This window comes from Notothenia rossii (assembly GCF_949606895.1).
Source record: "Notothenia rossii genome assembly, chromosome: 1".
NCBI lineage: Eukaryota > Metazoa > Chordata > Actinopteri > Perciformes > Nototheniidae > Notothenia > Notothenia rossii.
In genome coordinates, this window is record NC_136912.1 from 10,100,203 (window position 1) to 10,127,145 (window position 26,943).

The 26,943-nt window shown below is 38.0% G+C and overlaps 2 protein-coding genes across 2 annotated transcripts in view; one reads left to right on the forward strand and one right to left on the reverse strand.

The window, feature by feature from the left end:
- Positions 1 to 22,422, reverse strand: LOC307045550 (uncharacterized protein; the record flags this gene model as incomplete). Its single annotated transcript, XM_079691278.1, has 26 exons — positions 22,347 to 22,422; positions 20,891 to 21,005; positions 20,732 to 20,803; positions 19,362 to 19,481; positions 15,072 to 15,170; positions 14,161 to 14,179; positions 13,954 to 13,990; positions 10,665 to 10,787; positions 9,662 to 9,861; positions 9,473 to 9,576; positions 8,609 to 8,721; positions 8,205 to 8,456; positions 7,504 to 7,578; positions 7,033 to 7,271; positions 6,162 to 6,243; positions 5,891 to 6,034; positions 3,958 to 4,160; positions 3,305 to 3,402; positions 2,863 to 2,981; positions 2,467 to 2,643; positions 2,310 to 2,341; positions 1,958 to 2,055; positions 488 to 510; positions 331 to 352; positions 211 to 238; positions 1 to 118 (listed from the first exon to the last, which is right to left on the reverse strand). Exons 5-26 carry the CDS (start codon positions 15,121 to 15,123, stop codon positions 1 to 3), a joined length of 2,358 nt encoding a protein of 785 aa, XP_079547404.1. The 5' UTR covers positions 15,124 to 15,170; positions 19,362 to 19,481; positions 20,732 to 20,803; positions 20,891 to 21,005; positions 22,347 to 22,422.
- ears2 (glutamyl-tRNA synthetase 2, mitochondrial) overlaps positions 21,921 to 26,943 on the forward strand; it is an 11,778-nt gene continuing 6,755 nt past the window's right edge. The window contains exons 1-5 of the mRNA XM_079671578.1: positions 21,921 to 22,194; positions 23,600 to 23,755; positions 24,620 to 24,809; positions 25,165 to 25,315; positions 26,310 to 26,631. Of these exons, the coding sequence (XP_079527704.1) occupies positions 22,080 to 22,194; positions 23,600 to 23,755; positions 24,620 to 24,809; positions 25,165 to 25,315; positions 26,310 to 26,631 (934 nt within the window). The 5' untranslated portion in view covers positions 21,921 to 22,079. The remainder of the gene's footprint in view (positions 22,195 to 23,599; positions 23,756 to 24,619; positions 24,810 to 25,164; positions 25,316 to 26,309; positions 26,632 to 26,943) is intronic.

Sequence of the window (26,943 nt, forward strand, 5' to 3'; positions counted from 1 at the left end):
TCAACCTTTGCATTTCCACTCTGACTTTAAAATGGTCACCTGTGCACATGCATACGCCTCCAGGGTGAAATTGCAGGAAACACCTTTAGATGAGTTCAAGTGAGAGTGCAGGGCAGAGCTGTGAAAACACAAGAAGTTAAATGTCAGATTTGAGGTTATTCAAAGACTTGTTGTAATTTTGGATGAAAATAATGACAGCTTCCTTCCTACCTGTCAACTCCTTTGCAGATGTGCGTACCTGTCAAACAGCAGAAATATAACAATTTATCTCTAAACGCACTCACAGTAATGTAAGAAGTACAATAAGACTTTAAAGTGAAGAGCTCTTACTGTTGTACTTGATATCTGGGCACTGTAAAAGAAAGATTTAAGGAATGAATGAATTTGAAAGAATATCTCAAAACAAACCATCTAAAACAATGAATTCATGAGCAACAAAATTCAGATAAAAATGAAAACATATTGAGCAAAAATAAAGAAATCTCACCGTTAAGTTCTGTGGCACACACTCTGTGAAAAACAAAAGGTACAACATATTCAGTGTCTAAATGTAATACACATTGTAAGAGCCATTTAGGCACATTCTTTTATGGTAATGAATTATGGCTTGGTGAGCCAATTGAATATTATTTTTTATTTAATGAACTGAATAACTATGAATTATTATTATACTGTTTTTGTAACGTTTTATCTAGCTCAGCGGTTTTCAAAGTGTGAGGAGCGCCTCCCCTGGGGGGCGCCAGAGAGCTTCAGGGGAGGCGCAGCGTGAGACACAAAAGAACGAGAAAAAGACGAGTAAATTGACACTTGCCCACTTGTGGCTGTCTGTGGAGACCGAGTTCCCCCACCTCGCCAAAAAGGCTGTAAAAGTGCTCATTCCCTTCACCTCCATAAAAATAAAAAGGTTTAAAAAAGTTATTGTTTAATGTTTTATGGAGGTGACGCTACTCAGCCAATCAAATCGGTGCAGTCAGCACGATAGATTCAAACACAAACAGAGACACGACAAGAGGAGAGAAACAGTCGGAGTAATTTCAAATGGCGGAAGGTAGACAGCGAAAACAGAGCATTTAATGACATGTTCTCTTACTGGACCTCTTTGAAATGCAATTGAATACCCCTGCATTATAGCAACAACAACAATAATAATAATAATAATAATAATAACAGCAATAATAATTGGGAGGGGGGGCGCGGCTGTTCTTATGTTCTCTGAGGGGAGGCTCACCTACCCACACTTTGAAAAACCCTGATCTAGCTTATGGACAGCTCTAGTTTCATGTTTTGTTATTATTCATAGAAAGCAGATTGTAGGAGCGTGCTCAGGTATAAATGACGCTGCCATCGTGACACAGCAGGAAGTCTAGAGAGGAAGTTGGAAAAGGTTTTTGAGCGCACACATCCGTACGCCTGGGATTTGTTTGTTTATGTTTAAATACCGTGCAGAGCTTCCACGTCGGCCGCTGATCCATTGAACCTCCTAATAAAGCACTGGAATGGAACGAGCGAGGTGTTTGGATTTCTTGAACATACGCGAGTCAATACTCGAATTCGCCTCCTAGACTAAGTGGACTTTGAACATTCCTTTTTTGGACAATCGGCCACTACATTAAGTCAAACACTTCCGACAACGACGTGAGGACAACGAGCGTGTACTATCTCTTGAATTGTCGGATTTGGGTCTGATCAGGCTGTCACGCTGTCTATACAGTATATACAAATACAGTCTTAAGTTAATCCTGTAGGTTTTTTATATGTGTGAGAAAGATAAGATAGGAATGTATTCATCCCGAAGGAAATTGTTGAGCCAGAGTTACAAAAATACAATACACACAGCAGCACAATAATAATCAAACGGTACACTAACAGTGTAATAAAAAGAGCCTACAGGAAGCATACTGTAGGCGGCCACATAATTAATGTAAATATGAACAGTATTTAGTAGAAAGGGACTGACCTTCTGGCGCCACGTTAAGCAGCTGATCGATGTAAGACCAGATGAATGGTTCTACATCTCGTGGCAGATCTGGTATGGCTCCGTACAATCTCTCAAAACTGACATTGAAAAGAAAACATGAAATAAGAAAGCATTCACACGTCTGCAAAACCCTCATATATTCTCTATTCTTAATCTACTTTACTGGGAAGACATTTTTACAAATAGTCCATTTAAATATGTGCTTGTTCACAAAAAAAGTAGTGCAAATGTAAAACATTGCTGATTAATATTCAAAAAATAATATTTTGTATTCCCATTCTTTGCACTTCAGCTGCCGCACAAAAAGTTATAAGTTTCTGAAGCTACTTACATTTGTCTGTAGACATCACAGGGTGGATTGACCTGACAAACACACATTTGACAGTTATTTATTTGGGGATTTTAGCCTTAGCCAAACCTGTATGACACACTACTAGAGGAATTGAATAGGGCCTCTTTGAAGAAACACATCATTGTAAAGATGTTACCTTGTTAATGAGATAAAGCAGTTCGTGCAGGACCTCAGGAAGTCTCGCGTCTTCGGGAGACTCAAACAGGAAGTCAAACACTCGGTCGATAACAACGTCTTTCTCAGGTGGAGTAGGAAGAGGCGACAGCAGCATCCCCGCTATTTGCTTTGGAGACAAGAGGGGAAGAACCTCCAGCTGGACGGGAGACAAAGAGAAGAAACGTATAACTAATAATCAAACAAACTGTATTCTTAACAGGAGAAAAACATGAAACTGAGGAGGGGCTCATAGCAATATTACAACATAGACAAATCCATATGACAAAAATACCGATACGAAGAGATGGATCCAGGAGAAAAGTAAAGGCTCTAAAGTGATTTTAAGACGGAGCGTTGTCAGGGTTTTGTGACTTACTCCGGAGAAGTACGGGTTGAGTTTGTAGAAGTCAGTGATGGAGGGGAATCTTGAATAAACACCAAAGTTCTTTATCAGCCATTCTGCACTGCTATTGGCCGAGGAGACACACTGGGGATCTGCAAAGCATTCAGTATATTGATTAAACTTCAAAGTACATTTTGCATTTTGTACATTTAGATATGTCACTGTAATTTATCTTTCTACTTTTACTTAATACATGATCTAAATACTTCAGCAGAGACATGATACCTCTTAAAGTGAGCTGGAGTCTGCATTAAGTTTACAATTTGGCTTTCTATTATTTGCCAACATGTCGTGATTTTGTATCGATTTATTTGCAATGAAAAAAGGTTCAGTCTGGTGATTATTTCTTCAGCGTTTCTGTTGTCCTTCTAAGCCATTTTAAAATCTGCCAAACATCTACTTCGAGTTAACTTACCAGAGGTGTTGTGGTGCATCAGGAAGGGAAAGATGAAGTGCTCATAGATGTCAGGATTAGGATACATATCGGTCTCGTGTTTGCTGAATTCTGCCACACTGCAAATATTGAAAAGGAAGAAATGACATTAAGTACACCAAAAAGCAGGGGTGTCCAAACTACGGACCATTTTGAAAACGGCCCTCAGCAAAGAGAAAGATTATAATAAACTTCTGCTTATATTGTACTTCTTAAATATATATGTTCAAATATTTTACACAGTATTCATGTGCCCAGTTTTCAAATAAATTCAGTCAATTAAAGTTGAAAACAAAAGCCCAATAACTTATTTGCATAACCGTGAAATATACCCTTCATATTTCCTCTTATTATCGGCAATCTGAAGCTTCTGTTTTAAGGAATGAGCTGCTAACAAAATTAATGAAACCCTCTGGAGAGCTGTGATGTAGACAACTGAATGTTCAAGTATCAAGAATAATTTAGCTACATTGGATTGATTTAGCTAACTTATTACTGAACTTATGAGGCAATATACCCCTAGTGGGCCCGGCCCTTCGTATATTTTGCTGTATGTGGCCCTCGGTGAAAAAAGTCTGGACACCCCTGCCATAAAGTGTGTGTGTGGGTGTGAAACAAGTCTGCAGTGAGCTCACATGGTCTGGTAGACGGGGCAGGAGAAGTTCTTGGTGCTGAGGCAGGACAGGAGGCCTGAGTGCACGTTGGGCAGCAGAGGAACCATCTTGATATTAAACCAGAGTTTGATGAACTCCGGGTCCTCCAGGTTCTCCGGGGTCAGAGACGGAGACTCCGCCTCGCTGAAGATCTGCTGGAAGTCCATCGCCAACTCTTTGAAGTTCTGCAGAAAAGAAAAGGGAAAAAGCACTGATTTCAATTTTAAGTTTTTACAAATACTTACAATACAGTTCTGTGACAGTTGAATGTTTCCCAGATGTTTCCCAGATGTTAGTAAATCACAGCAGTAATTGGTTACTTATAACAAAGTATTTCTACACAGTTGTGTCACTACTTTTATATAAAGGGAAAGACCACTGGCCCCATATAACAAATTACACATTTGCCTCATAACACTCTCTGTCCTTAAATCTTTGCAGGATTAAGGAACAACTCCATTAAAGAAACCACACAATTAATGTAGGAAAAATTAGGTATTCTTCCTCAAAAAGAAACTGACGAGGGAACCCTTTTCCACGACAGACAAACATGCAATAGATGTTGTGTGTAACATGTAAAACATAACAAAATGACAACATAGACAAATATGACAAAATAATGATGTGATTACGTTTGACCCATGAGGAAAGTAAAGCCTCTAGACATATCTCCATAATTATCTATGAGAGCAGTATGTATGGTGGTTTGAAAGATTAGATTAAAATCCACTTTAAATGACTCTCTAAAGTGGTTTCAGAAATAGAATTTGTGGTATATATGAAACAAATGTAACATGCTTATAGACATAGAACATAGAAAAACAAAGAATGTTGTTAATTATGTGAGTGTCATTATAAGTTTTTCCTTGTACGATGTGAGGGGTCTAAGGATAGAGGATGTCGTTTTTCTCACACTGATATTCTGAACAATCTGTGCTGTTGCATTACTCTAGCTGTAAAGTGTCTCTACTGTAGGCTGTTTTTATTATATGTACAGCACTTTGGCTCGACCACAAATCGTTTATAAACGTGCTATATAAATAAAACTTGATATGATTTGATAACTATTTTTGTGACCATGGGGTTTTATTTTAGGATAAATCCATGTTATCTGGTCAAATCTGCAAATTACACAGTCAACATTGAGACTCATTATACACTGTACATCCCCTTTTTCACAGATCAAAGATTAATCAAGAAAAAATAAAAGGAAAGGGAGAAATTTGGATTTGAGGCCAAATATCATATTTAGACTTTTTCTTTTTTTTTCTTTTTTTTCTTCTTTTTTTTTTACATATAATTGTAACGCAATACATGATTGTCACTAAAAGCCTTGTCTCTATATTACAATAAAATAAAATAAATAATTGATTAATTAATTTTAATAAAAATTCAAGTTAGTAGCTATTAAAGGCATAAAAAGACAGAAATGTATAATTCTTTTTTTAATAGAAATATTTATTCTGCCCGTAAAGTTTCTAAACCAGGCTTTTCTGGATAAGCGCATTTTTAAAACATAGTCATTGTCCATGCCGGTTTCAGTTGGATTATTTGTCACAGTTGCTCCGATCAGATCGGTCTCCTCCATTTTGTAGATTATTTACGACTTTTGAATCCACATAAACACATCGGCAAAATCCGGCTTACTTTGAGCATGTGTTTTAAACAGTTTAATCCTTTTGTGAATTGTTTCAATTTGCGCCGTCCTTTAATTTCTTCATACAGCGGGAATCCAAATGAATTAATCCTGAGTCCAATAACCATCAAAGTCACTCCAACAGTGCTCCTTCATTACGTCGTCGTCGTCGTCGTCGTCGTCGTCGTCGTCCCCCCCCCGCAACTTCCAACAGGAGTCATTTGGGGGGGCTCTCGGGGAAAAAGGTTGGGAACCCCTGGTTTAGGTGAATGTACTCACCACTGTAGTTAACTCTTTGATCAGCGTGTTCAGACGTTCGGTCAGCTCTACGATCAGCATCATGATCTCCTCCTGCGACAGCGTCAGGTTACTGCGAGCCGCACAGTGCAACACTTTGGCCACATTTTCCACCGCATCAGTCAGCTGGTAGGAGGAAAGGAATATGGGACAGGAAGCTCTTTAGGAAGGCTTTTCAAGAAGAAGCAACAGGTAAATGTGAGGATGAACACAAATGCTACACGCTCAACTAAAGATTCAATTGATTCCTCACCCCGCAAGGTCCCTCATCGAGCCTGATGCTGCAGACATCCTGGATCTCAGAGGTTTCATTGTACATACCATTGTCCAGATGGCTGCACACAAACAAGACACAAAAAGTACATTTCAAAACATTATTTGACACTATCTTACAACCCCGAAATATAACAAAAGACCGGAGATGGATTGAGTTAACTGTGATTTTTGAAGACTGGCGACAGAGAAACTTCTGATAAAGCTAACAAACCCACAACCCTGACAAGTTTTATTTTATAAAGAGACTGACATGTTGGCAAGCAATTTACTTTTTTGCACATTTCAAAGATATGAATCAATACACGCATTCATTTGGAGTCACTGAACATATGTCATTTCAATATTAACCCTGCTTTTTGCTCTATTTCGGTCTCCCTACCACAAACTAAATTCACCACTTTCTACGATAGCACTCAGTCTTCATAATGGAGACTAAATGAATTGCTTGGCTATACATTTGACCTTTTTTCTAAAAGGTTGATACCTGGATGTTGATTTTATGCAAGTGAAATACTTTTAATTAAATTAAACTTTAATTTCCGATAGCCAAAGTTGAATGCAACCACTTTTCTTTACCTTTAGTACCGATTCAGGTGTTTGCAATGCATATTTTGTATATGCATATAGTCAAATATGATGATATTAGTTAATTATAAATAGTAAAACTGAAACAATGAGCTAGAATAAAAAGGTTCATACAGCTGCATTGCATTGTAGTAATCGCTGGAACTGAGCCATCATTAAGGTAATAGGAGCTTTCATTTGTATTGGATTAATCTGATGCTTTTACGTCATACTAAGATGTTAAGAGGATAAAGTATTTCTTCTAAAATGTTAGCTTGACTTACAACACTTGGTGGAAAGCCAGTGCGATTTCGTCTGGCAGCTCGGTCAAGTCTTCAGGCAGGACCCTCTGTAACACCGGCATCACCACATACTGGAACCAATCCTCCACATTTGTCACGTCAAAATCTGGCATCTCGGGAACCATGGATGTGTTTTTTGGGCGATACATGTCTGCCAGCTCGGCCAGAGTCCATTTGAGCATGAACTGGGCGAGAGTCGTGCTCCTTATTTCTGATTCCCTCTGGAGAAACACCAGCAGGTCAGGAGTTATTTTAACCATACAGTAAGGTGTACAGTGTGTATCCATGTGCATGTTGATCATGTGTGTGTGTGTGTGTGTGTGTGTGTGTGTGTGTGTGTGTGTGTGTGTGTGTGTGTGTGTGTGTGTGTGTGTGTGTGTGTGTGTGTGTGTGTGTGTGTGTGTGTGTGTGTGTGTGTGTGTGTGTGTGTGTGTGTGTGTGTTTGCATTGTACCTCTTGTGTGAAGGACACAAAATCATGAACGAAGCTCCCAATGGGTTTGAAAGCCATCATGAAGCCATTTACAACCTGTAAGTTCAACACAAGAGGAGATATTTTGACATCTGAACTGTTGTTGTTGTTGTTGTTGTTGTTGTTGTTGTCCCCTCGTAAGCCTACTGTATTCTTTGATTAAATCAATTATGATTTCTTTGGGACATTTGCGGCACAATGATGTAACACCGACATATAGTATCATGATGAAAAGTTTTGCAAAAGGAGAAGAAATTAGATTTAACTTGGAGTGCTGTTTATTTAAATCCAATAAAAATACTGTACATTTTAAGACTGCACAATTATACGGTAATATAAAAATGGTTAACATGTTTGGAAACGTATACATTTCCCTTTTTTTCAAATAAATAATAATAAACCAAAGACTGACAATACATTCATTCATTGAGTAAAGTGAAATATCAATATTTAATACAAGCAATACAATGAATTCAACCATTTATACTTTTCTATTTTTGTTTAATTTTCTATTATTTCACACTTTTTACTTTGCTGATGCCTAATAATTGTTTTTCTACAAAAGTCCCGCATGGAGGACAAATCATTATTTTCTTATTTTATCTAGTCATCATTTTAAATTCAGACACTAAGTAATTTAATTTTAAAAACCTGACGTTATGCATCCCAGTTCATCACAGTACCTGTCCCATGCTGTTGTGTGGGGACGGCGGTTGGTACGGGTTGTGTGTGGGGTTTGGAGAATAGTTCCGGTATCCGGGGGTCGGCCAGTTGTTGCCCCATTCAGGGCTTTGGGTGGGGGGGGGAGGTTTAGGGTCTCCTGTCATCATACTGTGGAAGACCAGGCTTAGGGTGCCGTTATCTAAACTTGAGACCTCCGGCCTCAGCAGCAGCTCAGCTTTCTGCGCTGGAGAAAGCAGGTGAAGAACCTCCAACTGAGGGGGAGAAGGATACGATGTGGAGGGAGAAGTGTGAGAAACGTAATCGTACACCGTGTCTTTTTAACTGAGTAAAAAATGCCCAGCGTGTGAGGGTGGCTTAGGATGTAAATCTTAGAAATCTTTAAGGCGAACTTAAGCGAACTCACTCCACTGAAGACCATGTTGAGTGATGAAAAGTCCTTAATTCTGGCCATGGCTTTGAACGCACCAAAATTCTTCATCAGCCACTCCTCACTGCTTTCGTCGTGGCTCACACATCCTGAGCAGAGAGAGACAATAAATATATATATCTCAAATCAAGAATCTAAAAATCATTTTGTCGGTTAAAGTTGTGTATTTATTGTGCTATGTACATGCTACTATGAACTTAATTATTTAATAAATTAATCCATCAATGAGGTTTTGGTCACAATTGTTTGATGGAAACGTTGAAGTTGGTGTGAAAATTGAACCCTTGGGGTAAGACCTCACCTCAAAATATTATTTAGTAAGATATTGTATTAAACCTACTAATAAAGAATGTGCCTTATATAGATTAGTATATAGCTACATATAACATAAAGTACCTATATATAGCCATAACATTATTAATTGTAGATTCACCAGCTAGTTAGCACTATTAGCTATTTAGCTTGTAAGCTAACAATCATTAGCATTGCTTTAACAAACTTGCTGAAGGAAGTCCTCCTGAAATAAAACAGTTTTTAGTCTGAAGTAAAGTCTTAAAATAAACTTTAATCTGCTATATTCTATATATTCTAGGTAAAGATTTGGGATTTTAGTTCATTTCATTCATTGGGAGCCTATTTTTGTGCTAGCTTATTAAATAAAAAATGGCTCCTCCTAACACTGATTTGTAAATGTAATTTTAAGTTTCACTAATTTCCAACCACGTTTTAAGTTTACAGTATATTCAATGTGTTCCCTAAGGAAGCATCTTCCCTTTTCGTCCCCTACTATCTACTACTAGTATTTTGTAGTAACATTCTAATGAACATATAAAGTTTTACCGGCCACTCTGTCTCCAGAAAGAAAGGGGTACATGAAGAATTGGTAGATCCACTTCTGTCGGACTGGATTCATCTCAGAATAATAGTAGCTGAGCTCCCTCACCCTACAAGAACAGATGATATGATGAGATAAGTTTTTGTAAAAAAGGAAACAGAAAAACACAGGTATAGAGAGAAAATGAGACATACATAGTCTGGTAGGTGGAGCAGCTGAAGTTCTTGGTGCTGAGGCAGGTCAGGAAGTGTTTGCTGATGGACTTCAGCAGAGGTTTTATCTTCACTTCTATCCACATCTGGACCAGGGCCTCGTTCTGGAGAGGATCTGCTTCAGGGTTTAATGCCAGCTCTCCCTGTAGGCTGAGGAGTGGCACTCCCCTCAAACTAGACTTCTGTGGATGTGGTAGGGGTGTAAAAAAACCAAAGGTGAGATGAGGAAGTGGTTGAAAGATAGTAGTTGTTACGCAGGTCAGGGGGGTCAAATCATACAGATAACCCAGGGAACCCATGCAAAAGTCAACAGATAATACATAAATATATGGATAATTAAGGAAGCTAATGGCTAATGAATTATATTATGATACTTTCAAGCTCTAGGTAATCATATATGTTGTTGTTTTTAAGGCTAGAAACTTTAATAAATGCCATTTCTTGAGAAGGATATGTCAGCTTGAGATGTTTTGTAGCAATATCCAATAGATACATGAAACAATTATGAACCAACTTCCAATAATCTAAGAATATTATTTTTGAATCGTAGCAAAAAGCAAATACAAAAAAAAAATTCTTATAATTTTATACAAGTAATATAAATGAGAATAAATGAATGTAATATTATTATAATATCTGACAATTACCACTAAGTTTTGACTGTTAAAATAAGTTTTCAGGAAGTTGGTAAAGAACCTTTTGTCCCTTTGTCTAATATAAACTCTAATTGTAAGCCTGATATGAGTCATGAGTTTCCTTGAAAAGTTAATAATAAAAGTTCAAAAATCACGTGAGACATAACACATCAGTTACACATCACTCATCGCTGTGCTAATCTTTCACGGACTGTATGTTTCTTCATAGCAGAAGAGAATAAAAGACATTACAACACCAACTGGTTAGGTGGGAATTTGTGACAGCATTCCTTCCATTGCACGTCTACTGTGGAGCATTCCTGCAGACGTTTTGTTCTTTTCTTTTTTACCATGAAGGTGTACACGTCCATCGTCGCTTCAAGCATTCCCTTCAGCCGTCGCATGTGGTCTCTCCCAGTTTCTTTGGGGGGTAATCCCACACACTGCAGGAAGTGAGAGGTGGGGTCTGGCATCTTGGCAAGAAGAGCAAAAGAAAAACTTGAGTGACTGAGGAGGCAACTAGAGAAACAGTTCATAAATCCTGAGCTATCATAATCAGTTCATATAATTAAATATGACAAATAATCAGTGTTGTGGAAGCTACCTTACACTTGAACCCTCCTATTGTCTTCGTTCCCCCCCCCCCCCCCCCCCCCCTTACTTTGGTGTTCCCGGTCCTGTTTTAACTGCTATTACATTAACATAAAAACCATTAATCATCACCAAATTTCATTTAACACCCTTTTTCAAACTGTAAATATTGTATCAGACTACTGGTATACATGAAGCACTGCAGTAAATATACAAAGAATAGACACTGAACATGTATTGCGTGTGCCAGGTGTGATCCATGTGGGGGAAGGGGCACATAAGAGCGGGAAATGTATCAAATTGTTCTCTCTGTGTGTGTGTGTGTGTGTGTGTGTGTGTGTGTGTGTGTGTGTGTGTGTGTGTGTGTGTGTGTGTGCGTGCGTGCGTGCGTGCGTGCGTGTGTGTCTCCGTGTGTGTGTCCGGATGGTTACTAACTCGTTTTCTTTATGGCGGTCATTTTTTGTTGACTAAATCATCCAAAATGCAATGGAAGTGGTGATCCAGCAATTGTACATGTTCAAATATCTACTGTGAAGGATATCATAAAGCCTTAATGCAATCGAATATAAAACTAAAAAGTTATGATTGATGAAAGTAATAAATCGGTCAGATTTGACCCGAAGACAACAGGGGGGTTAAATACACCTTGTCAATGTATATGTGACATGAAATAACAATAAAATATAGTCTTAAAAGTCACATTCCAGGTCAAACATAACAACAACAAATACCCTCTGTTAACATCTTTCATTTATATTTTAAGAAAATGGATTCAGGGCTGGCCAGAGATGTTTCTATCGTAAAGAAGAAATGGTATGTGATGTACTTCTTTCCTGTGTTGCCTAGACATTCCTCTACCAGGAAGCTACTGAGAAATGTAGTTAAACAACTCGTTCAATTGCATACATGTAGCTCACTTCTCCGCAGCACTGCATGAACTAAGGTTTTGTAACAGGAATTCCCACAAACCCAGAGCTGACTGTGCTCCTGACGATGTTCCAGATCATTGTTATAAAACCCCTGAAGCGCTGTGTGTCAAACCAATCATGCTGTGTGTGTCAGATGTACCTAAAGTATGTCGCTAAATATGCACTAGGAACGTTTTTGGAAATGTTAGTGCCCTCGGGTATGCATTCAAAATCTATCACAGAAATTGGCAGTCACGCGCTATTAATGGTAGTTTGAGTCATTATTTGAAGTTTCTAAAGAGCACATTTTGTGGTCATTGGTGAGGTTAATGATTTCTATTCAGATGGGGATATTTTCATCGTTGTTAGTAGTTTCAAGTATGGTAGTGTATATAATTTCAATCTAGCTGATTATGGGCGATTTCAAAGAAAATGTTGCTCTGAATTTATTCGATTTAATTGTATCATTAATATTAAAGATTCATTGGAGTTGAATGAAGTCCGTCTGTGATTGGGGTCTGTCTGAAACCAGAGCCCAGTCTGCTCTGATTGGTTAGCTGGCCGGCTCTGTTGTCATTGGTCTAAATCAGGGCTATTCAATTGACGGCCCGCGGGCCAAATCCGGCCACGGGGTGATATTTACTGGCCCTTTGAGTATAATGTAAAAAAGTAATCACATTTTTTTTAAAGATTTTCTTTAAGATTTTTTTTTTCATTTTTAATTTTGGGCCAGAGTGCCTTTATTCCAGAGAGGGTGTTAAATTGAGAGATAGAAGGGAAGACAATGCCTGAAAACTTTGGCGGGCTCGGGTTTCGAACCCACCTACTAGCTACTGTAGTGACAACTGCTGTCATTTATTGCATCTCTGCATGAATGATTAGATCATTTCACCTAAATTAAATCAAATGAAATGATGTTGATGGTTAAATCAGCTTCACATGTAGGCCTACTGAGTTCTGAACTTGCCATTTAGATCTATAAAGGCCTTGGGGCTATGTTGTTTGATTTAATTAAACACAATATATACATGCTGTTGTAGTATTTACTGTATCTGAAGCTCTTAATAGGATTGCTCATATTTCAAGCCATCTTTTTCCCGGCCCCTTGCTTTGAATCATTTTCATCAACCGGCCCCCATTCTTTAATAGCCCTAGTCTAAGTGCATGGTTGACCAATCACTATGTAGCACTCTGCTTCTATTGGCTAGCGCTCCAACGCATTGTACCTGAAAGCCTTGAAGGTACAATGTGATAGGAGGGACCTTTGGAATTTTAGCCTCTGCAGACCACTTACATGTCCCAACAAACGATATAACACACTACAGGAAAGGGAAACCCTGAATTTAAAAAGCTGAGCCATTGTCCATGATATTGATTACAGCTGTGGTTTTCTAGTAAGAACAACTATAGAAAAAAGTCTGTATTGCAATTAGGCCTTTACAGTCTGTGCCCAGGGGTATTTTGTGTCATTTCATACGCCTATAACTTCAGGTAAATCTAGTTTTTTATCAAGGTTAGTTACTTGCTGAGGCCTTCATCCGGTTGGAATGTGATTTTGTCAGCTTTTTTGTATCATTCGTTGTGAGAGTGAAACGGGAAAGCATGTTGATTTTGGAGCTTCGTAGATATATTGCTGAGTCATAGTGAGTAAGTCCTGGAGCCAAATATCCTCTCTGACTGGATATTCTCCACCTGTTTATACAAGTGTTTTGATATCACACTTGGTCCAATAGCTCAATTAAAAAAACCTTTGGCTTTGTTCCTTTCGACCACAGACTTGTTTATGTATTGCCCCAGGGAGAACAAATAATTATAGCATTAAATATCTTACTGACTGAATAACATATCTTGAAGCTGCTGACACTGAAAAATGTCGATGTCGAATCTGTACTGAAACACCCTGCACACGCCTTTATAACTTTTTCAAAGGTGTGTTATCATTTGTTGTTTAGAAAACAATCTGAGAAACAGCTCTCAAAGAACAGATAAAATCAGAACATGACGTTTGTACCTGCGGCTCTGGGAAGGGATTTGATAAGGATCTTGAATCAAAATTCGTACATCAAATCAGGGAAGATACAGAAGCAAAGCAATATGTATAATTATATGTATAAACACAGCGTCTAACAGCTCCACTCACCGGACCACATGTTCCTCTTGTTGTACAAGTTGCATTTCTGTAGATTTCCACCAGTGAGGAAACAAGGCAAAAGGTTACAGACAAAAGATTGCATGGTTCATTAAAACCAGAACAGGGTGGAGATGTTTAATTATGATAAACAAAAGTCTGCTCGAGTGATAAAACACTGTTATGTTTATTATTTGAATTTCACATTTCAGATCTTACCTTTGTGCACTTGATGCCGCTGTAAGCAGAAGACAAGGTTCATTGTTAGAGCCGATACTACAAATGTAAAAGTATTCAGGAAATGCCTTTTTTTAGGTTATAATTGTTTATGCTTCCAATGTAATAGAGTTCTTTAATCCTGCTTCATTCATTTTGTAACATACTTTAAGTATTAATATAAGTTTTATCAGTGGTCACTTGGATGATACATTGAACGCTGCATTGTATTGTGGTCAGTTGAGGCTGTTTTGGGGTGAGATATTTCTTTATTCTTGAAAATCTATGAATAAATGTCTCTTGAAAGGTTTGTCAAAATGGTTAAAATTGAGAAAGAAGCTTTTCTTTCTTTCTGAGAAATCGAAACCAAAATCTGTGTAATTTGCCAGTTGAAAATATCCCAATACATGTTTATTGTCTGTATTTGATCCCATATGTGGGAGATGAAGAATTATTATGATTAAGCATTACAATATTTTCATAAAAAGTAGTGTTGAGCAAATGTTACTCAACAACACAGTTAATACAGCGTTGGGGAATGTTTAAAAAATATGAATGCTAGCGGGGCAATATATGTTAGATCATGAGTTGGTGTTGAGGTAAAACAGTTTGGCTACCTGAACACTTTCTAATGGATAATAATGTTACAAAATAAGCTACAATACACAGTTTTATTGGGACAGCATTCATAGCATCCATTCAATGAGGGTTTCTATAAAGAATATCACAAGCTTTGTCCTTTTACGAGCGGAAATGTTCTTTGATGTAGAGAAAGAAGAACAACAAAAACAAAACGAAGAAAAAGGCATATATCCTTAAATGAATCCCTTTGGAGAAATTCAGGTTTCACTCTGTTGTTGATATTAAGTATAAGAACAAGAAAAAAGACACAAAAGTCATAAATACGCTCTTACCAAAGCAGCTGCAAAATAAGTAGACCAGTAGAAATAGGTTTCGTGATCTCATGATGCGACGAGGCTCATGGGAATGAGAGGGCTTTGTGGTGGAAATGGCTGGGGAGAGAATACAATTATTATTATTTTTTTTTATTTAACCTTTATTTAACCAGATAAAAAGCATTGAGATAAAATCTCATTTACAATGCTGACCTGGCCAAGAAGGCAGCAACGTTACACATAACACATAACACAAACATATAAAATACAGAGAACATAACTAAAAAATGTCAGCCACTTGTCCTAAATACAGTAAAACCCTTAAACGGGGTCAGAAGTATGAATGACAAATGTTAATTCCATTTTAAAAATGTAATATTTCTCCTTTCTTTTAAAGGTAAACACAAAGATTTAGCAGAAATCTAAGACTATTCATCATCTTTCTACGACGACAACAAACACGTCATGAAATATGTCTGAAATCCTGGTTATCAGAGGTTAATAAATCACAAACACTTTTTTTTCAATACACATTTCAGTCAGATCATTGTTGTCCAGTCTCTGTCATCGCTGAGCATTATGTGTTTCAAACACACTTGAAGCTCTGAGCCGCTGTGTGTTTGGTGGCAGATCAGAATCAGGGAGTGGCCGTCAGATATTTAACAGTCAGAGGCTTGAAGTGACCTTTAACATATCTAGACAAATGTGAGGGAACAATAGATGCTTCAGAGAAAAGAATGATGCAACCTTATACACCATTCAAATCTAACAATGAACACAAAGGAGGACAATCGCCTGACCCTCATGGGAAGAATATCTTCTGTGAAGCGAAAAAAGAATATACCCTGTTTTATAAAAATAGGTACAGTATTCATCGCTCGAGCCTCCATATATGCACAGTAAAAACATCCAGAAGGAGCTGTTTTTACAAAATATGTCTCAATAAAGGGATTTTCTCCGCTAAAAGTCAAGTCTAATTGAAACGCTGTTGTGAAATGTAAGCAAAGGATTCATGATGCCTAGAGATGTTTATTTTGATATTCAATACATCTTCATAGTGCTGCTAATTTACTCCATTTGTTCAGCTTTTGAAATGGTTAAGTGACAACACGTTTTACTTTGGAGGATTTTACATTGACTTCCATTGATTTACATTATGTTACCCAGACCTCAATCAAGAAATCAGTCACAACTCTAACATTTTTAAGCTGCAATAAAAGTACAATATGTAACATTTTCATATCAAAATGCGTAAAAAAACAACTCGATCTATGTTGGTTGTTTTGTTGACGGGAAATGTGTGGCTTGCTTTGTGGTTTAACATCTGCACCAACTAGTTATTACCTTTTTTAGTTTTTTATTTGGTTGTGGGCCGGTAGTGTACAGGGTATTTATGAGAGCAACAGCGGGAAATTACGTTTACTGATTTTGCGGGGTGTCAAATCAAAAACATTATCCTAAAGAAAGTTAAAAGGCTCCCAATAAATAAGGAGGACTTAAGATTGGATTGTGCATTGGCAAGAATCTGAATACACAACAAATATCATGATGCTATAGTGCATTTAGAGGTAATATATATATTTTGGTCTTTATACAATTTAAGAAAAGCTGCTATTATAGTATAAAGAAAACACGCCTTAATTCTGAGTAAAAAAGGGTTTACTTATAGGTATCATAAAAATGGGATCAATGGCCTCTAGCAGTGGTTCTCAAATGGGGGTACGCGGACCCCTAGGGGTACGTTGGAGTACTGCAGGGGGTACATGAGATTTATTTTTATGTTAATGAAAAAACAAACATAATTAATGCATTTAAACAAACTACTAATAGTAGATTAACTATTTTATTCAAAGTTTTACAGTAATTCTGGATAATAAAATGGGAAAAGTAAACGGGGTGCTCTCTTTTCCTCTCCCTCTCCTGACAGCCCGTCAGTCTTGTGCAGTTAGCTGAACCTGTAATAAGTGACCCGAAAGTAAAGAATATATTTATAACATATTTATAACTAGTTTAGCTAGTTCCAGAGTAGATAAACTAGCTAAGTGTGTTAGGTCTAACTCTTGTGTATTTTGCTCCACTCAACGGTCCGTCACAGCGGGGGAGCTGTGATCATGCAGAGTTGCGTGTTCTCCGTCAGCAGCAGCTGATCTGATCTCCGATCTCTTTCTCGCGTCCGGTTATACTTCACTCGCGTTTATGTCCAAATCTATCAGATCTAGCTAGTTCTAGTTAATGATATGACTGCCTGCTTATCAAATTACCTAAACAATAAGCGTTGCTTAGCAACAGCGTGTGGCCGCAAAGTATAGCTCAGCATTATGCATAGGCCTGTTTATGTGAGGGGTCAAAATCCCATGCTCATAAAATGCTCATATATATTTTTCTCTTCATTCCCCACGCCCCAAAATAAATAAATATACACATTTTAGGAAAAGAAATGACTTCTGAGCAGTGTGGGTTTTATATTGATAGAGTTCATTCAGCTTTAATGGTTAATCTTAGAGGACCAGCTCTTTGTCCCATAATGAGATGTGTGTTCCCACAATGTGGCTGTATGGGCACAGTCTTCTTTCATTAATACAAACACACACACACACACACACACACACACACACACACACACACACACACACACACACACACACACACACACACACACACACACACACACACACACACACACACACACACACACACACACACACACACACACACACACACACACACACACACACACACACACACTACATAAGTTCCCTCTCAACACTTTCACCCACTGATTCGGAGCCATATATTGCGACATACATCATCTTGTTGGAATCAAGTGTAAGTTTAAATATTTGTATAGGGATTATATCTGACAGATGACATACAAACACTTTCCAGATTCTTTGTGACTAATTTAGCTTTACAAACCTCGCAGAAGTGGTTTGAAAATATTTGTTTAACAAGGCTGGTTAAGGTTACTCCACACACACCTCCTTCTCACGTCATTCCCCTTTTTTATATTATGGGAGAAGAAGTCGAAAACTTAAAGTGGACTGAATCGACTTCAACTAAATAAAATGAAGGTTATGTTATAGTGTCCTCCAATAGATGTGTAAAGTGTGAGTTAATACATGATGAACTATAGATCACAGATGGTTTGTATTCGCAGGTTATCATATACATTTACCTGTGATTGAATAAAAGGGTTTTTTCACCTGTTTTGTATCATAAAGTTTTAACTTTGCAGACTTTTGCTCGTTTTTAGTTTGCTATTGTTGATGTTAAGATTGCAAAAATGCAAGATGTGACACAGTTTGCACTTATTTTTCCGATCCCATACATAATCAAAAGTAAATCTACTCAAGAGATGTACTAGTACAGTTTTTAAATACTTTATATATTTTTCCATGTGATACTACTTCATCCTTCTATTTCTATTAATTGTAGGGGTAATTATCATCCTTTTTACTCATTACATCATGATTTATTTAACATCTATGGTTGTGTTACTTCACAAATGATTTTATATGCAGTACATACGGCATGATCATTTTAAAAAGTGATGATCAAGTGTTTTAAACTAACTAATAAACGCCTAGAAGCTCAAATGTACACCACATTGAACTACAGCAGTTCAATTCTGCATTCACATGTATGCATTAGTGAAAGTGATATGATATACATGTATAATAATGTAACACTGAAAGGAAGCATAATGCATAAAGATTACTTTTAAGTTTCATTCATATAAATATTTTTCCTGATAATAGCTTCGTCATTTTAGGTGAATGTATGTTTGTTGTTAGCAGAGTCATTTTTACATTAGTGTTTCTAGTTTCTTTTAATAAAACGGTCTGAATGCTTTCTCTTCTGCATTTTCTAAACTTTACATTTTGTCAGCATATATTCTTTTGTGTTGTTAATGTTATTTTGATAGTCTCCTTTACATTACCTCATACAGGTTTACAGCAGCAAACCCTAACCCAATTTAATGACGCAGAACTTAGTATTCCCACTGCTCAAATCCCCAAATGCCATGTTGTTGCCATAGGTAGTCACATTAAAAAATAAACAGCTCATGGTACCTTAACTAATACCTTATATGTATTTATTTATCACTGTACAACCAGCCAGTTACACCACACATTTGGCAAGCTATATTGTTGTTTATTTCTACACACCACATGAAAGCTTAGGCGATAGGAACGGATTCATCTATGACAACAAGATACACTTTTAAAATGAGGATGGGATCCTCTCAGTAACAGCAACACACAATAAAAAGACACAATGATATGAAATCAAAGCTGAATCTCTTACCAAATCACGTCCTTCAGGTGCTGTAAAGTGCCGGCGTTTCTCTCTCTTGATACCTGACGCACAGGTGCAGTTAAAGGTGTGTTTTCTTGTGACAGGAAATGATGGTTGACTCCTCTGTTGCTGCACAAGGGGGACGGACAAGATTCACTCTTCTGCTTTAGGCGTCTACTGCTATTGGTTTGTTCATATCTGTGTGTGTGTGTGTGTGTGTGTGTGTGTGTGTGTGTGTGTGTGTGTGTGTGTGTGTGTGTGTGTGTGTGTGTGTGTGTGGTGTGTGTGTGTGTGTGTGTGTGTGTGTGTGTGTGTGTGGTGTGTGTGTGTGCTGAGCTGAGCTTTTCTGTCCATGAATGCCTGTGTGAGAAAAAAACTAGAAAAGACGAAGAAAGACATAAGTATTAAGTTACACCTGATTCATGTTCAGCGGCTTACACCTCTCTATTGTTTCTTTGGATATATAATATTGTATCTTTGTCAACATTAGAGCGACTTAGGGTACACCAATTATGTTACACCAATTATGTGGTGTTTTAATTAGAGAGCAGATAGAATGTGCAGATAGAGAATGAATATAAAAGTCTTATTAATAAGGATATGTTTTTTCAAGCAATTCAGGTTTAATGTCAAGGTAGTTGTTTCGTAATCCACCGCACCCAATGCAGCTGTCTTGTGTAAACACTAAACAAAGGGTTGACCATAATGCGAAAAAATAAAAGAGCTTTATTTTAAAGCTATGCAGACACGCGCACGCACGCACACACACACACAAACACAAACACAACAACAGCAATGGCAGGTGATAATATCAAGTTAAACTGGTTTGATAGTTAAGTGAATTCTGTGTGGGAGTGATTCAATCAATCATTCAGTATACGGGGAAGTTAAATGTTATACTGTAAAACCACCAGCACAAGAACCTGATAAAAGTATGTTGTATTTAAAGTGAAATGGGTTTTATTCAGAATCTGACGAATGAGAAGTATGAAATTCACAACAACCAGAGATGCTATGTTAGACATAACTCAAAGACTCTGTGTTGGTGTCAATGGAAGATTTGAGCGAAATGGAAAATCAAAACAAAAATATAGTTTTGCAAAATGTTATCTATTGTCCATATTTAACCTGTCTAGATAGAAGGTCCTAATAAAATAGGGGATGAGTGGGGAATGGGATAATACTAGCTTGGAGTAAAAATCATTATCTCAGCATATGTTTATGGTACAACTCTTGTGAATATAACTTCATGACTTAAACTGATGTGTTAGCAGCATTTACCTCTACCATGAATTGTTAAATGATGATCTCCTTGTCGTCAGACTTCCTATGCTGGTGTCCCCACCTATTGGCAGGTTCAGTTATCTTGTTTAACTTACCGTAAATCTGTGGCACGCATGACAGTCATCCGTCTTCACCACCCGGTCTCCTTTAGGACTGCACAACGTCACCTGAAAATGTTTTTAAATGAAGGACCAAGTTAGGCAAACGCATAAGGCCCTTAATCCAGATCTCGTGGATGTATACAAATGTATTACCTGTTGTTTTATTGTAGATTTTTCTTATTGTTTTTTTAAGCCTGATTCTTCCGGACATATTTTTCATTGTCTTGTCTGCAGACTCCAGAGGTGGAAGAAGTACTCAGATTTGTTCCTTAAGTAAAAGTAGAAAAATACTACAGTGTAAAAATAAATCCTGCACTCAGGATCTTACTTGAGTATACAAGTACAAAAGTATTGGCATTAAAAAGTACTATTGTGCATGCATCCATCCATCCATCCATCCATCCATCCATCCATCCATCCATCCATCCATCCATCCATCCATCCATCCATCCATCCATCCATCAATCAATCAATCAATGTTTATTTATATAGCCCAATATCACAAATGTTAAATTTGTCTCAGTGGACTTCACTGTTTGTACAGAATATCAGTATGACAACCTCTGTCCTTTGACCCTCACATCGTATGAGGAAAAACTTCCAAAAAAGTAAAAACCCCACCCCTGCATAATGTCCCGCTTCAGACATTCATGCATTAATGTGTTCCTGACTGCTGGTAAAGGTGGAGATAATTTCATTACTTTATATAGTAACTGGATATATTGACCTATAATTACATAGTAGTTCATCTAGTTTATTTATATGTTGTATTAGCTAAATGGTCCTTATCTGGAAAGTAACTAGTAGCCTAACTCATGTTGGTCAAGTAAATGTAGTTGAGTAAAAAGACTTCCAAATTGTAGTGGAGTAGAAGCATAAACCAGCAGAGAATAGAAATACTTAAGCAAAGTGCAAGTTCCCCCAAATCGTACTTACAGTTGAGTAAATGCACTTCACTTCATTATGCCCCTGGCAGACTCCAAAATGTGCAAAATATTTGTGGCCGGCAGACGGAATAACGCCATGTTCCTTGATGTATGTCTTACAAGAAAATGCTGTCCTTAAATATTGCATTAAAACAAAAAGAAACACATTTGTTTTATGAGTGAAGTTACAGTAGAGGAGTCTCTCTGAAGTAGTAGAAGAAGACATTCCGCGGTCCTCCACTGGATGGCAGTGATTGCCGTGGTCTACTTCCGGTTCGTTTTTCGATGAAGAAGAAAATGACTTGACCCAAACAAACGTCTTTCATCACATGTGAGGGACACTTTTTAGGATAATAACGCTTTATACCATTATCACACTATCGTCCAAAACAATGCAGGTTGGTTAACACGCTAATATGTTGACTCGGAGATGTTTCCGGTGTGTGACTGCGGTCGGAAACACTCTGGTTACGAAAGGCTGCTCCACGGTGCAGGGGGACGTCAGAGTCAGGTTTGCACCCAGTCCCACAGGTAAGATCATCAACCTAAATGCATTATTGCTAAACTTTCCTGTAAGGTTATCCAGAGGGATATCTAGAAAGTGTGTGCAATGTGTCTGTCAACTCTCTATCTTTACCTCTAAACATACAAACATACATACATCAAAGACCAGTCAAACTTACCTTCGTTTCATTTTGGACTTCTGATAAATAATAAACCAACTTAGTTTGAGGTTGGATATTTGGCACTCCAAACATCTTTCTCAGTTTCACAGACAGTCAGAGGTTAGCTCTCTTCTGAACCCTTGATTTTAACCACGTTTTTGCTTAGGGACTATCAACACATTACTGTTTCAATAACCGAAGAAAACAATGTTACTTTCAATACACCCTTGCTTACTTGCTCATATAAGTGAAATCCTGCTCACAACAATCTAATTAATGTTGCTTGTTGTGGTAAGCCTGTTTCTTATTACTGATATGTCATTGATTTACATTTTAAGTATTTTAACAGGAAATAATTTCAGTTTTTCAAATAGCTTTCATGTCATGTGACCTCAGGACTCAAAATCAATGCAACACTGTATTATTACACTGGAGACATAGGAGACGCCTCTTTTTATTGGATTTTAGTGCTTTTTCTCTTAGATATGAATAGTATTGGAATGAAAAATCTGCATTTTTTTATCAAAAATACTTGATTTCTTTCAATAGCTTCAAGGTCATGTGACCCATTGACTTACCAATCTATACCAGATATTATTACTACACTGGACACAACACACCTCTATTTTTGTTCGATTTGGGTGCTTCTTCTATTTTAAAGGTCACCTATTATGCAAAATCCAATTGTTCATGTCTCTTCTACATCAACATGTGTCCCCTCTGTGTAAAGAGATTCTGAAAGCTTCAGGAAAAAAGATTCTCTCTCGTTTTGTCCAGATCCATTTATATAAAAACCTGTCTGAAAATGAGCTGATCAGATTTTGGCCACTTTATGATGTTATAACGATTTTTTGGCTTGTGTAACCATTAGCCAATCACCAACCAAGGTAACCCTAACCCGCCCCCCCCACACACACACCTTATCATCTGAATCTCCTCCTAGAGCACCATTGTGTTCTTTTTAACCAAATCTCTCTCAGAGGGGCGTGGGGAGGGGCTCCTTATTTTCATCTAAAGTAACAGACAGAGAATCAGCACTTTTGAAACAGGGCTGAAACAGAGGGGATTATGGGATGCTGCAATGATCTGTTTGGTGTTTCAGCCAATCAGAGACATGTTCTGGATATATTTGAGACCTATAATATATTGATGAAAAACAGTATAATAGGGGACCTTTTAAGTGAATATTTTAAATACAAAAGATCAACATAGGGATATTGGAAACTCAATTGCAGATATTAAATATAACAATATATTTTTCTCTGCTGCAGGTTTCCTTCACCTCGGCGGCCTCCGAACGGCTCTCTATAATTACATCTTTGCAAAGAAGTATGGAGGCTCGTTCGTCCTGCGCCTGGAGGACACGGATCAGAGCCGGCTGGTGCCCGGAGCGGCCGAGTCCATCGAGGACATGCTGGAGTGGGCCGGTAGGAAACTCTGGGATGGTGTCAGGAAACTGGAACTTATGAACTTGATACAACACCTTACAAAGTATAGATATCCAATACTGCAGGGAAAACATTGAATCAGAATCAGAAACGGGTTTATTACCAGGTAGGTTGACACGTACGAGGAATTTGACTTGATGTCTTGGTGCATACGTACAAATAAAACAAACATTTAAAAAACACAGGTGGAGAACAAATATAGTTAAAATAAAGCATTATTTACATTGAAATATAATGGAATAAAACATGCATTGATTTCAATTTTAGTATTTACGGATACAAAATAAAAGGCTCTAACTAAAGTATAATATGACAAGGACAACTGTTCTTAACAATAATTAAACTTTTGATTAATATTTAAGGAAAATATATACTCTGGACTATAGTCATGAGATGCAGTGTTTCCCACAGAATTTGATTCTATTTGTGGGGGAACTGCACCGCACCCCCCCCCCCCCTACTGTAGACAACGTTCTTGTTGCTCTGTGTTGCGTTGTTAATGAGTGAGACACACCGGAGTTGAGGATCTGTGGGGTTTATTCTCCCAAAAATATCATTTACAATTTAGGCATTTAGCAGAATGTAAGTGCCTTACTCAAGGGCACACTAGTAGTGGTGTCAGGTTTGTTTTCCACAGATCTTATTCTTCTGAAATCCCGTTGCTTTTTTGTCGAGGGAACCCATGCGCAGCTTACTTCCGGGTCGGCCTACAAAAATACGTCATCCCTGCTCCGCTCTATTAGTGACATCATTCATTTTCTGTCTAAATGTGAGATGAGGAAAACGACTGTATATCCCCACGGTTGTTCTTTGAATTGTAACTAAGCCCCCTCTCCCCTCCAGGCGTCCCTCCAGATGAGAGTCCTCGTCGGGGGGGGCCGGTGGGTCCGTACCTGCAGTCCCAGAGGCTGGAGCTCTACCGTCAGACCGCAGAACAGCTGATCGAGAGCAAACACGCCTACTACTGTTTCTGCAGCTCTCAGAGACTCGACCTGCTCAAAAAAGAGGCTTTAAGGAACGGACAGACACCCAGGTGGATAACATTGATGCTCACATGATTTACGTTTTACTGTGGTATCTTGTTTCAACAGTTACTGTTATATGTGATGTGATGACTTCTTCCTTTACACTGTTCAGGAACTAGTTGTACCAAATGCTCTGTATGTGATGACTACTTCCATTCTTGCAAGGATAAGAAATACATGTATCCTGATTATTGAAGCTCAAGCCGGTGACGAGTGATATTTAAAAAAAAAGTTACTTTATTTTACATTTTTGTATTATATTTATAAAGTTCCATCTTATCTTATTAACATGTTATCATATTTCAGCCAGACTTCAGGGTGTTTTTGTCAGATTTACAGCAGCTGTTTCTTTTTCCCCCTCAGGTATGATAACCGGTGCCGGCACCTCCGGGCTGAGCAGGTCCAGGAGAAGCTGGATCAAGGAGCTCCACATGTGATCCGGTTTCGTCTGGAAGAAGGTGTCGAGCATTTTCAGGATCTGATCTGTGGGCGGAGTCATCACGAGGTGGCCCAGGTCAGATCTGCAGTGTTTAGTGGAGTTACAAATGAATATTGTAGGAAAAAGTCACACATAATTTCAGATGTAATGACTAGGGATGTAACGATATACCGAATATCGCGGTATCGCAGTAAATAAACTCCCCAATACCGTCGTGAGACTGACAAAATCTACCGCGATTTAAAAAAAAAATTAATAAAAAAAAAAAAAAAAAAAGGTTTAAACACTTTTTAAAAAAAAAACTTTTATTTAACCAGGTGGTCCCATTGAGATCATCGATCTCTTTTTCAAGAGAGACCTGTCCAACATGGCAGCAAGTAGGTTACAACATGAAAATAAAACAACAGATAACACAAAAGGCTACATTTACACACCTAGAGACATTGACAAGTACCAACCATATCTCGCCATGTCAATAAGCCTGGCGTTAGACTTTTTCGCTGTCCGTCATTTTGACAGACAGGATCGTAAAATATTTTACGATCATTATATTTTACGATCATAATGATATTTTACGATCATTACTAATGACCAACAATTCTCCTTTTCCACACATTTCATTTGACTTCCACATCTCAGATATTGAAAATGTATGTTTGTTGGAGGATGTTTTTATTTCCTCCAGGCCTATGAAATCATGAATTATGATGACAGATATTCATAGTGTCTCTTGAAAACCTAAAATAGTAGCTATCAATGTCAAATAAAAACAATTTAAACATTTCAATAGAGGCAGAGACCTAACAGATGCTTTTGTTGCTACAAAACCCCCCTGAAAACATTGTATAGCTGTCATTCAAAATCAGGTTTATTGCCCAAAATATATGTTGTGAAAACTATTATTGAATCAAAAAATGTGTGCAAGAAATAAATGTACACAAATAATAAGTATTTAACAAATGACTGTGAAAAAATATGAATTGAAATTGGAGCAGCACTATTGTGAAAGATAACCATAACATTTAAAATGCTTCATTATGCTTTCATACCCCATGTTGTCTTTTCCCAGGTGGAGGGAGACCCTGTGGTGATGAAAGCAGACGGTTTTCCCACCTATCACCTGGCTAACATCGTAGACGATCACTACATGAGGATCAGCCACGTGCTGCGGGGGTCCGAGTGGCTCATCTCCACCTCCAAACACCTCCTCATGTACCGAGCCCTCGACTGGCAGCCGCCCACCTTCGGACATCTGCCGCTCCTGTTGAACAAAAACGGCAGCAAACTGTCCAAGAGGCAGGGGGACATTTTCCTCCAAAGCTTCCAGAGGGACGGAGTCCTGCCCGAGGCTCTGCTGGACATCACCACCAGCTGCGGCTCGGGGTTCAACAGTGAGAGAAGGAGGGGTTATCACAGAGGGGATGAAGAGGGACCGCATGCATCAGTTACATTACAGTTCATCGAGCTGATGCTTTTATCAAACCAATGGACAATAAAGGCTATAAACCAAAACGCTTCAAACTAAGGACAGCAAGAAAAGGGCTGACATATTCCCTTTAAACCAGCCAGACCAAGTGCTCAACTCTTGAGTTCAACTCTTCAATGCTTTTCCTTTATTTTCTATTTTAATGGTCGAGGTTCAAGCAAAACATATATTGGATTTAAAATAAAATCTGTCATTTGCAAGTAAGGGGGAGAAAAAA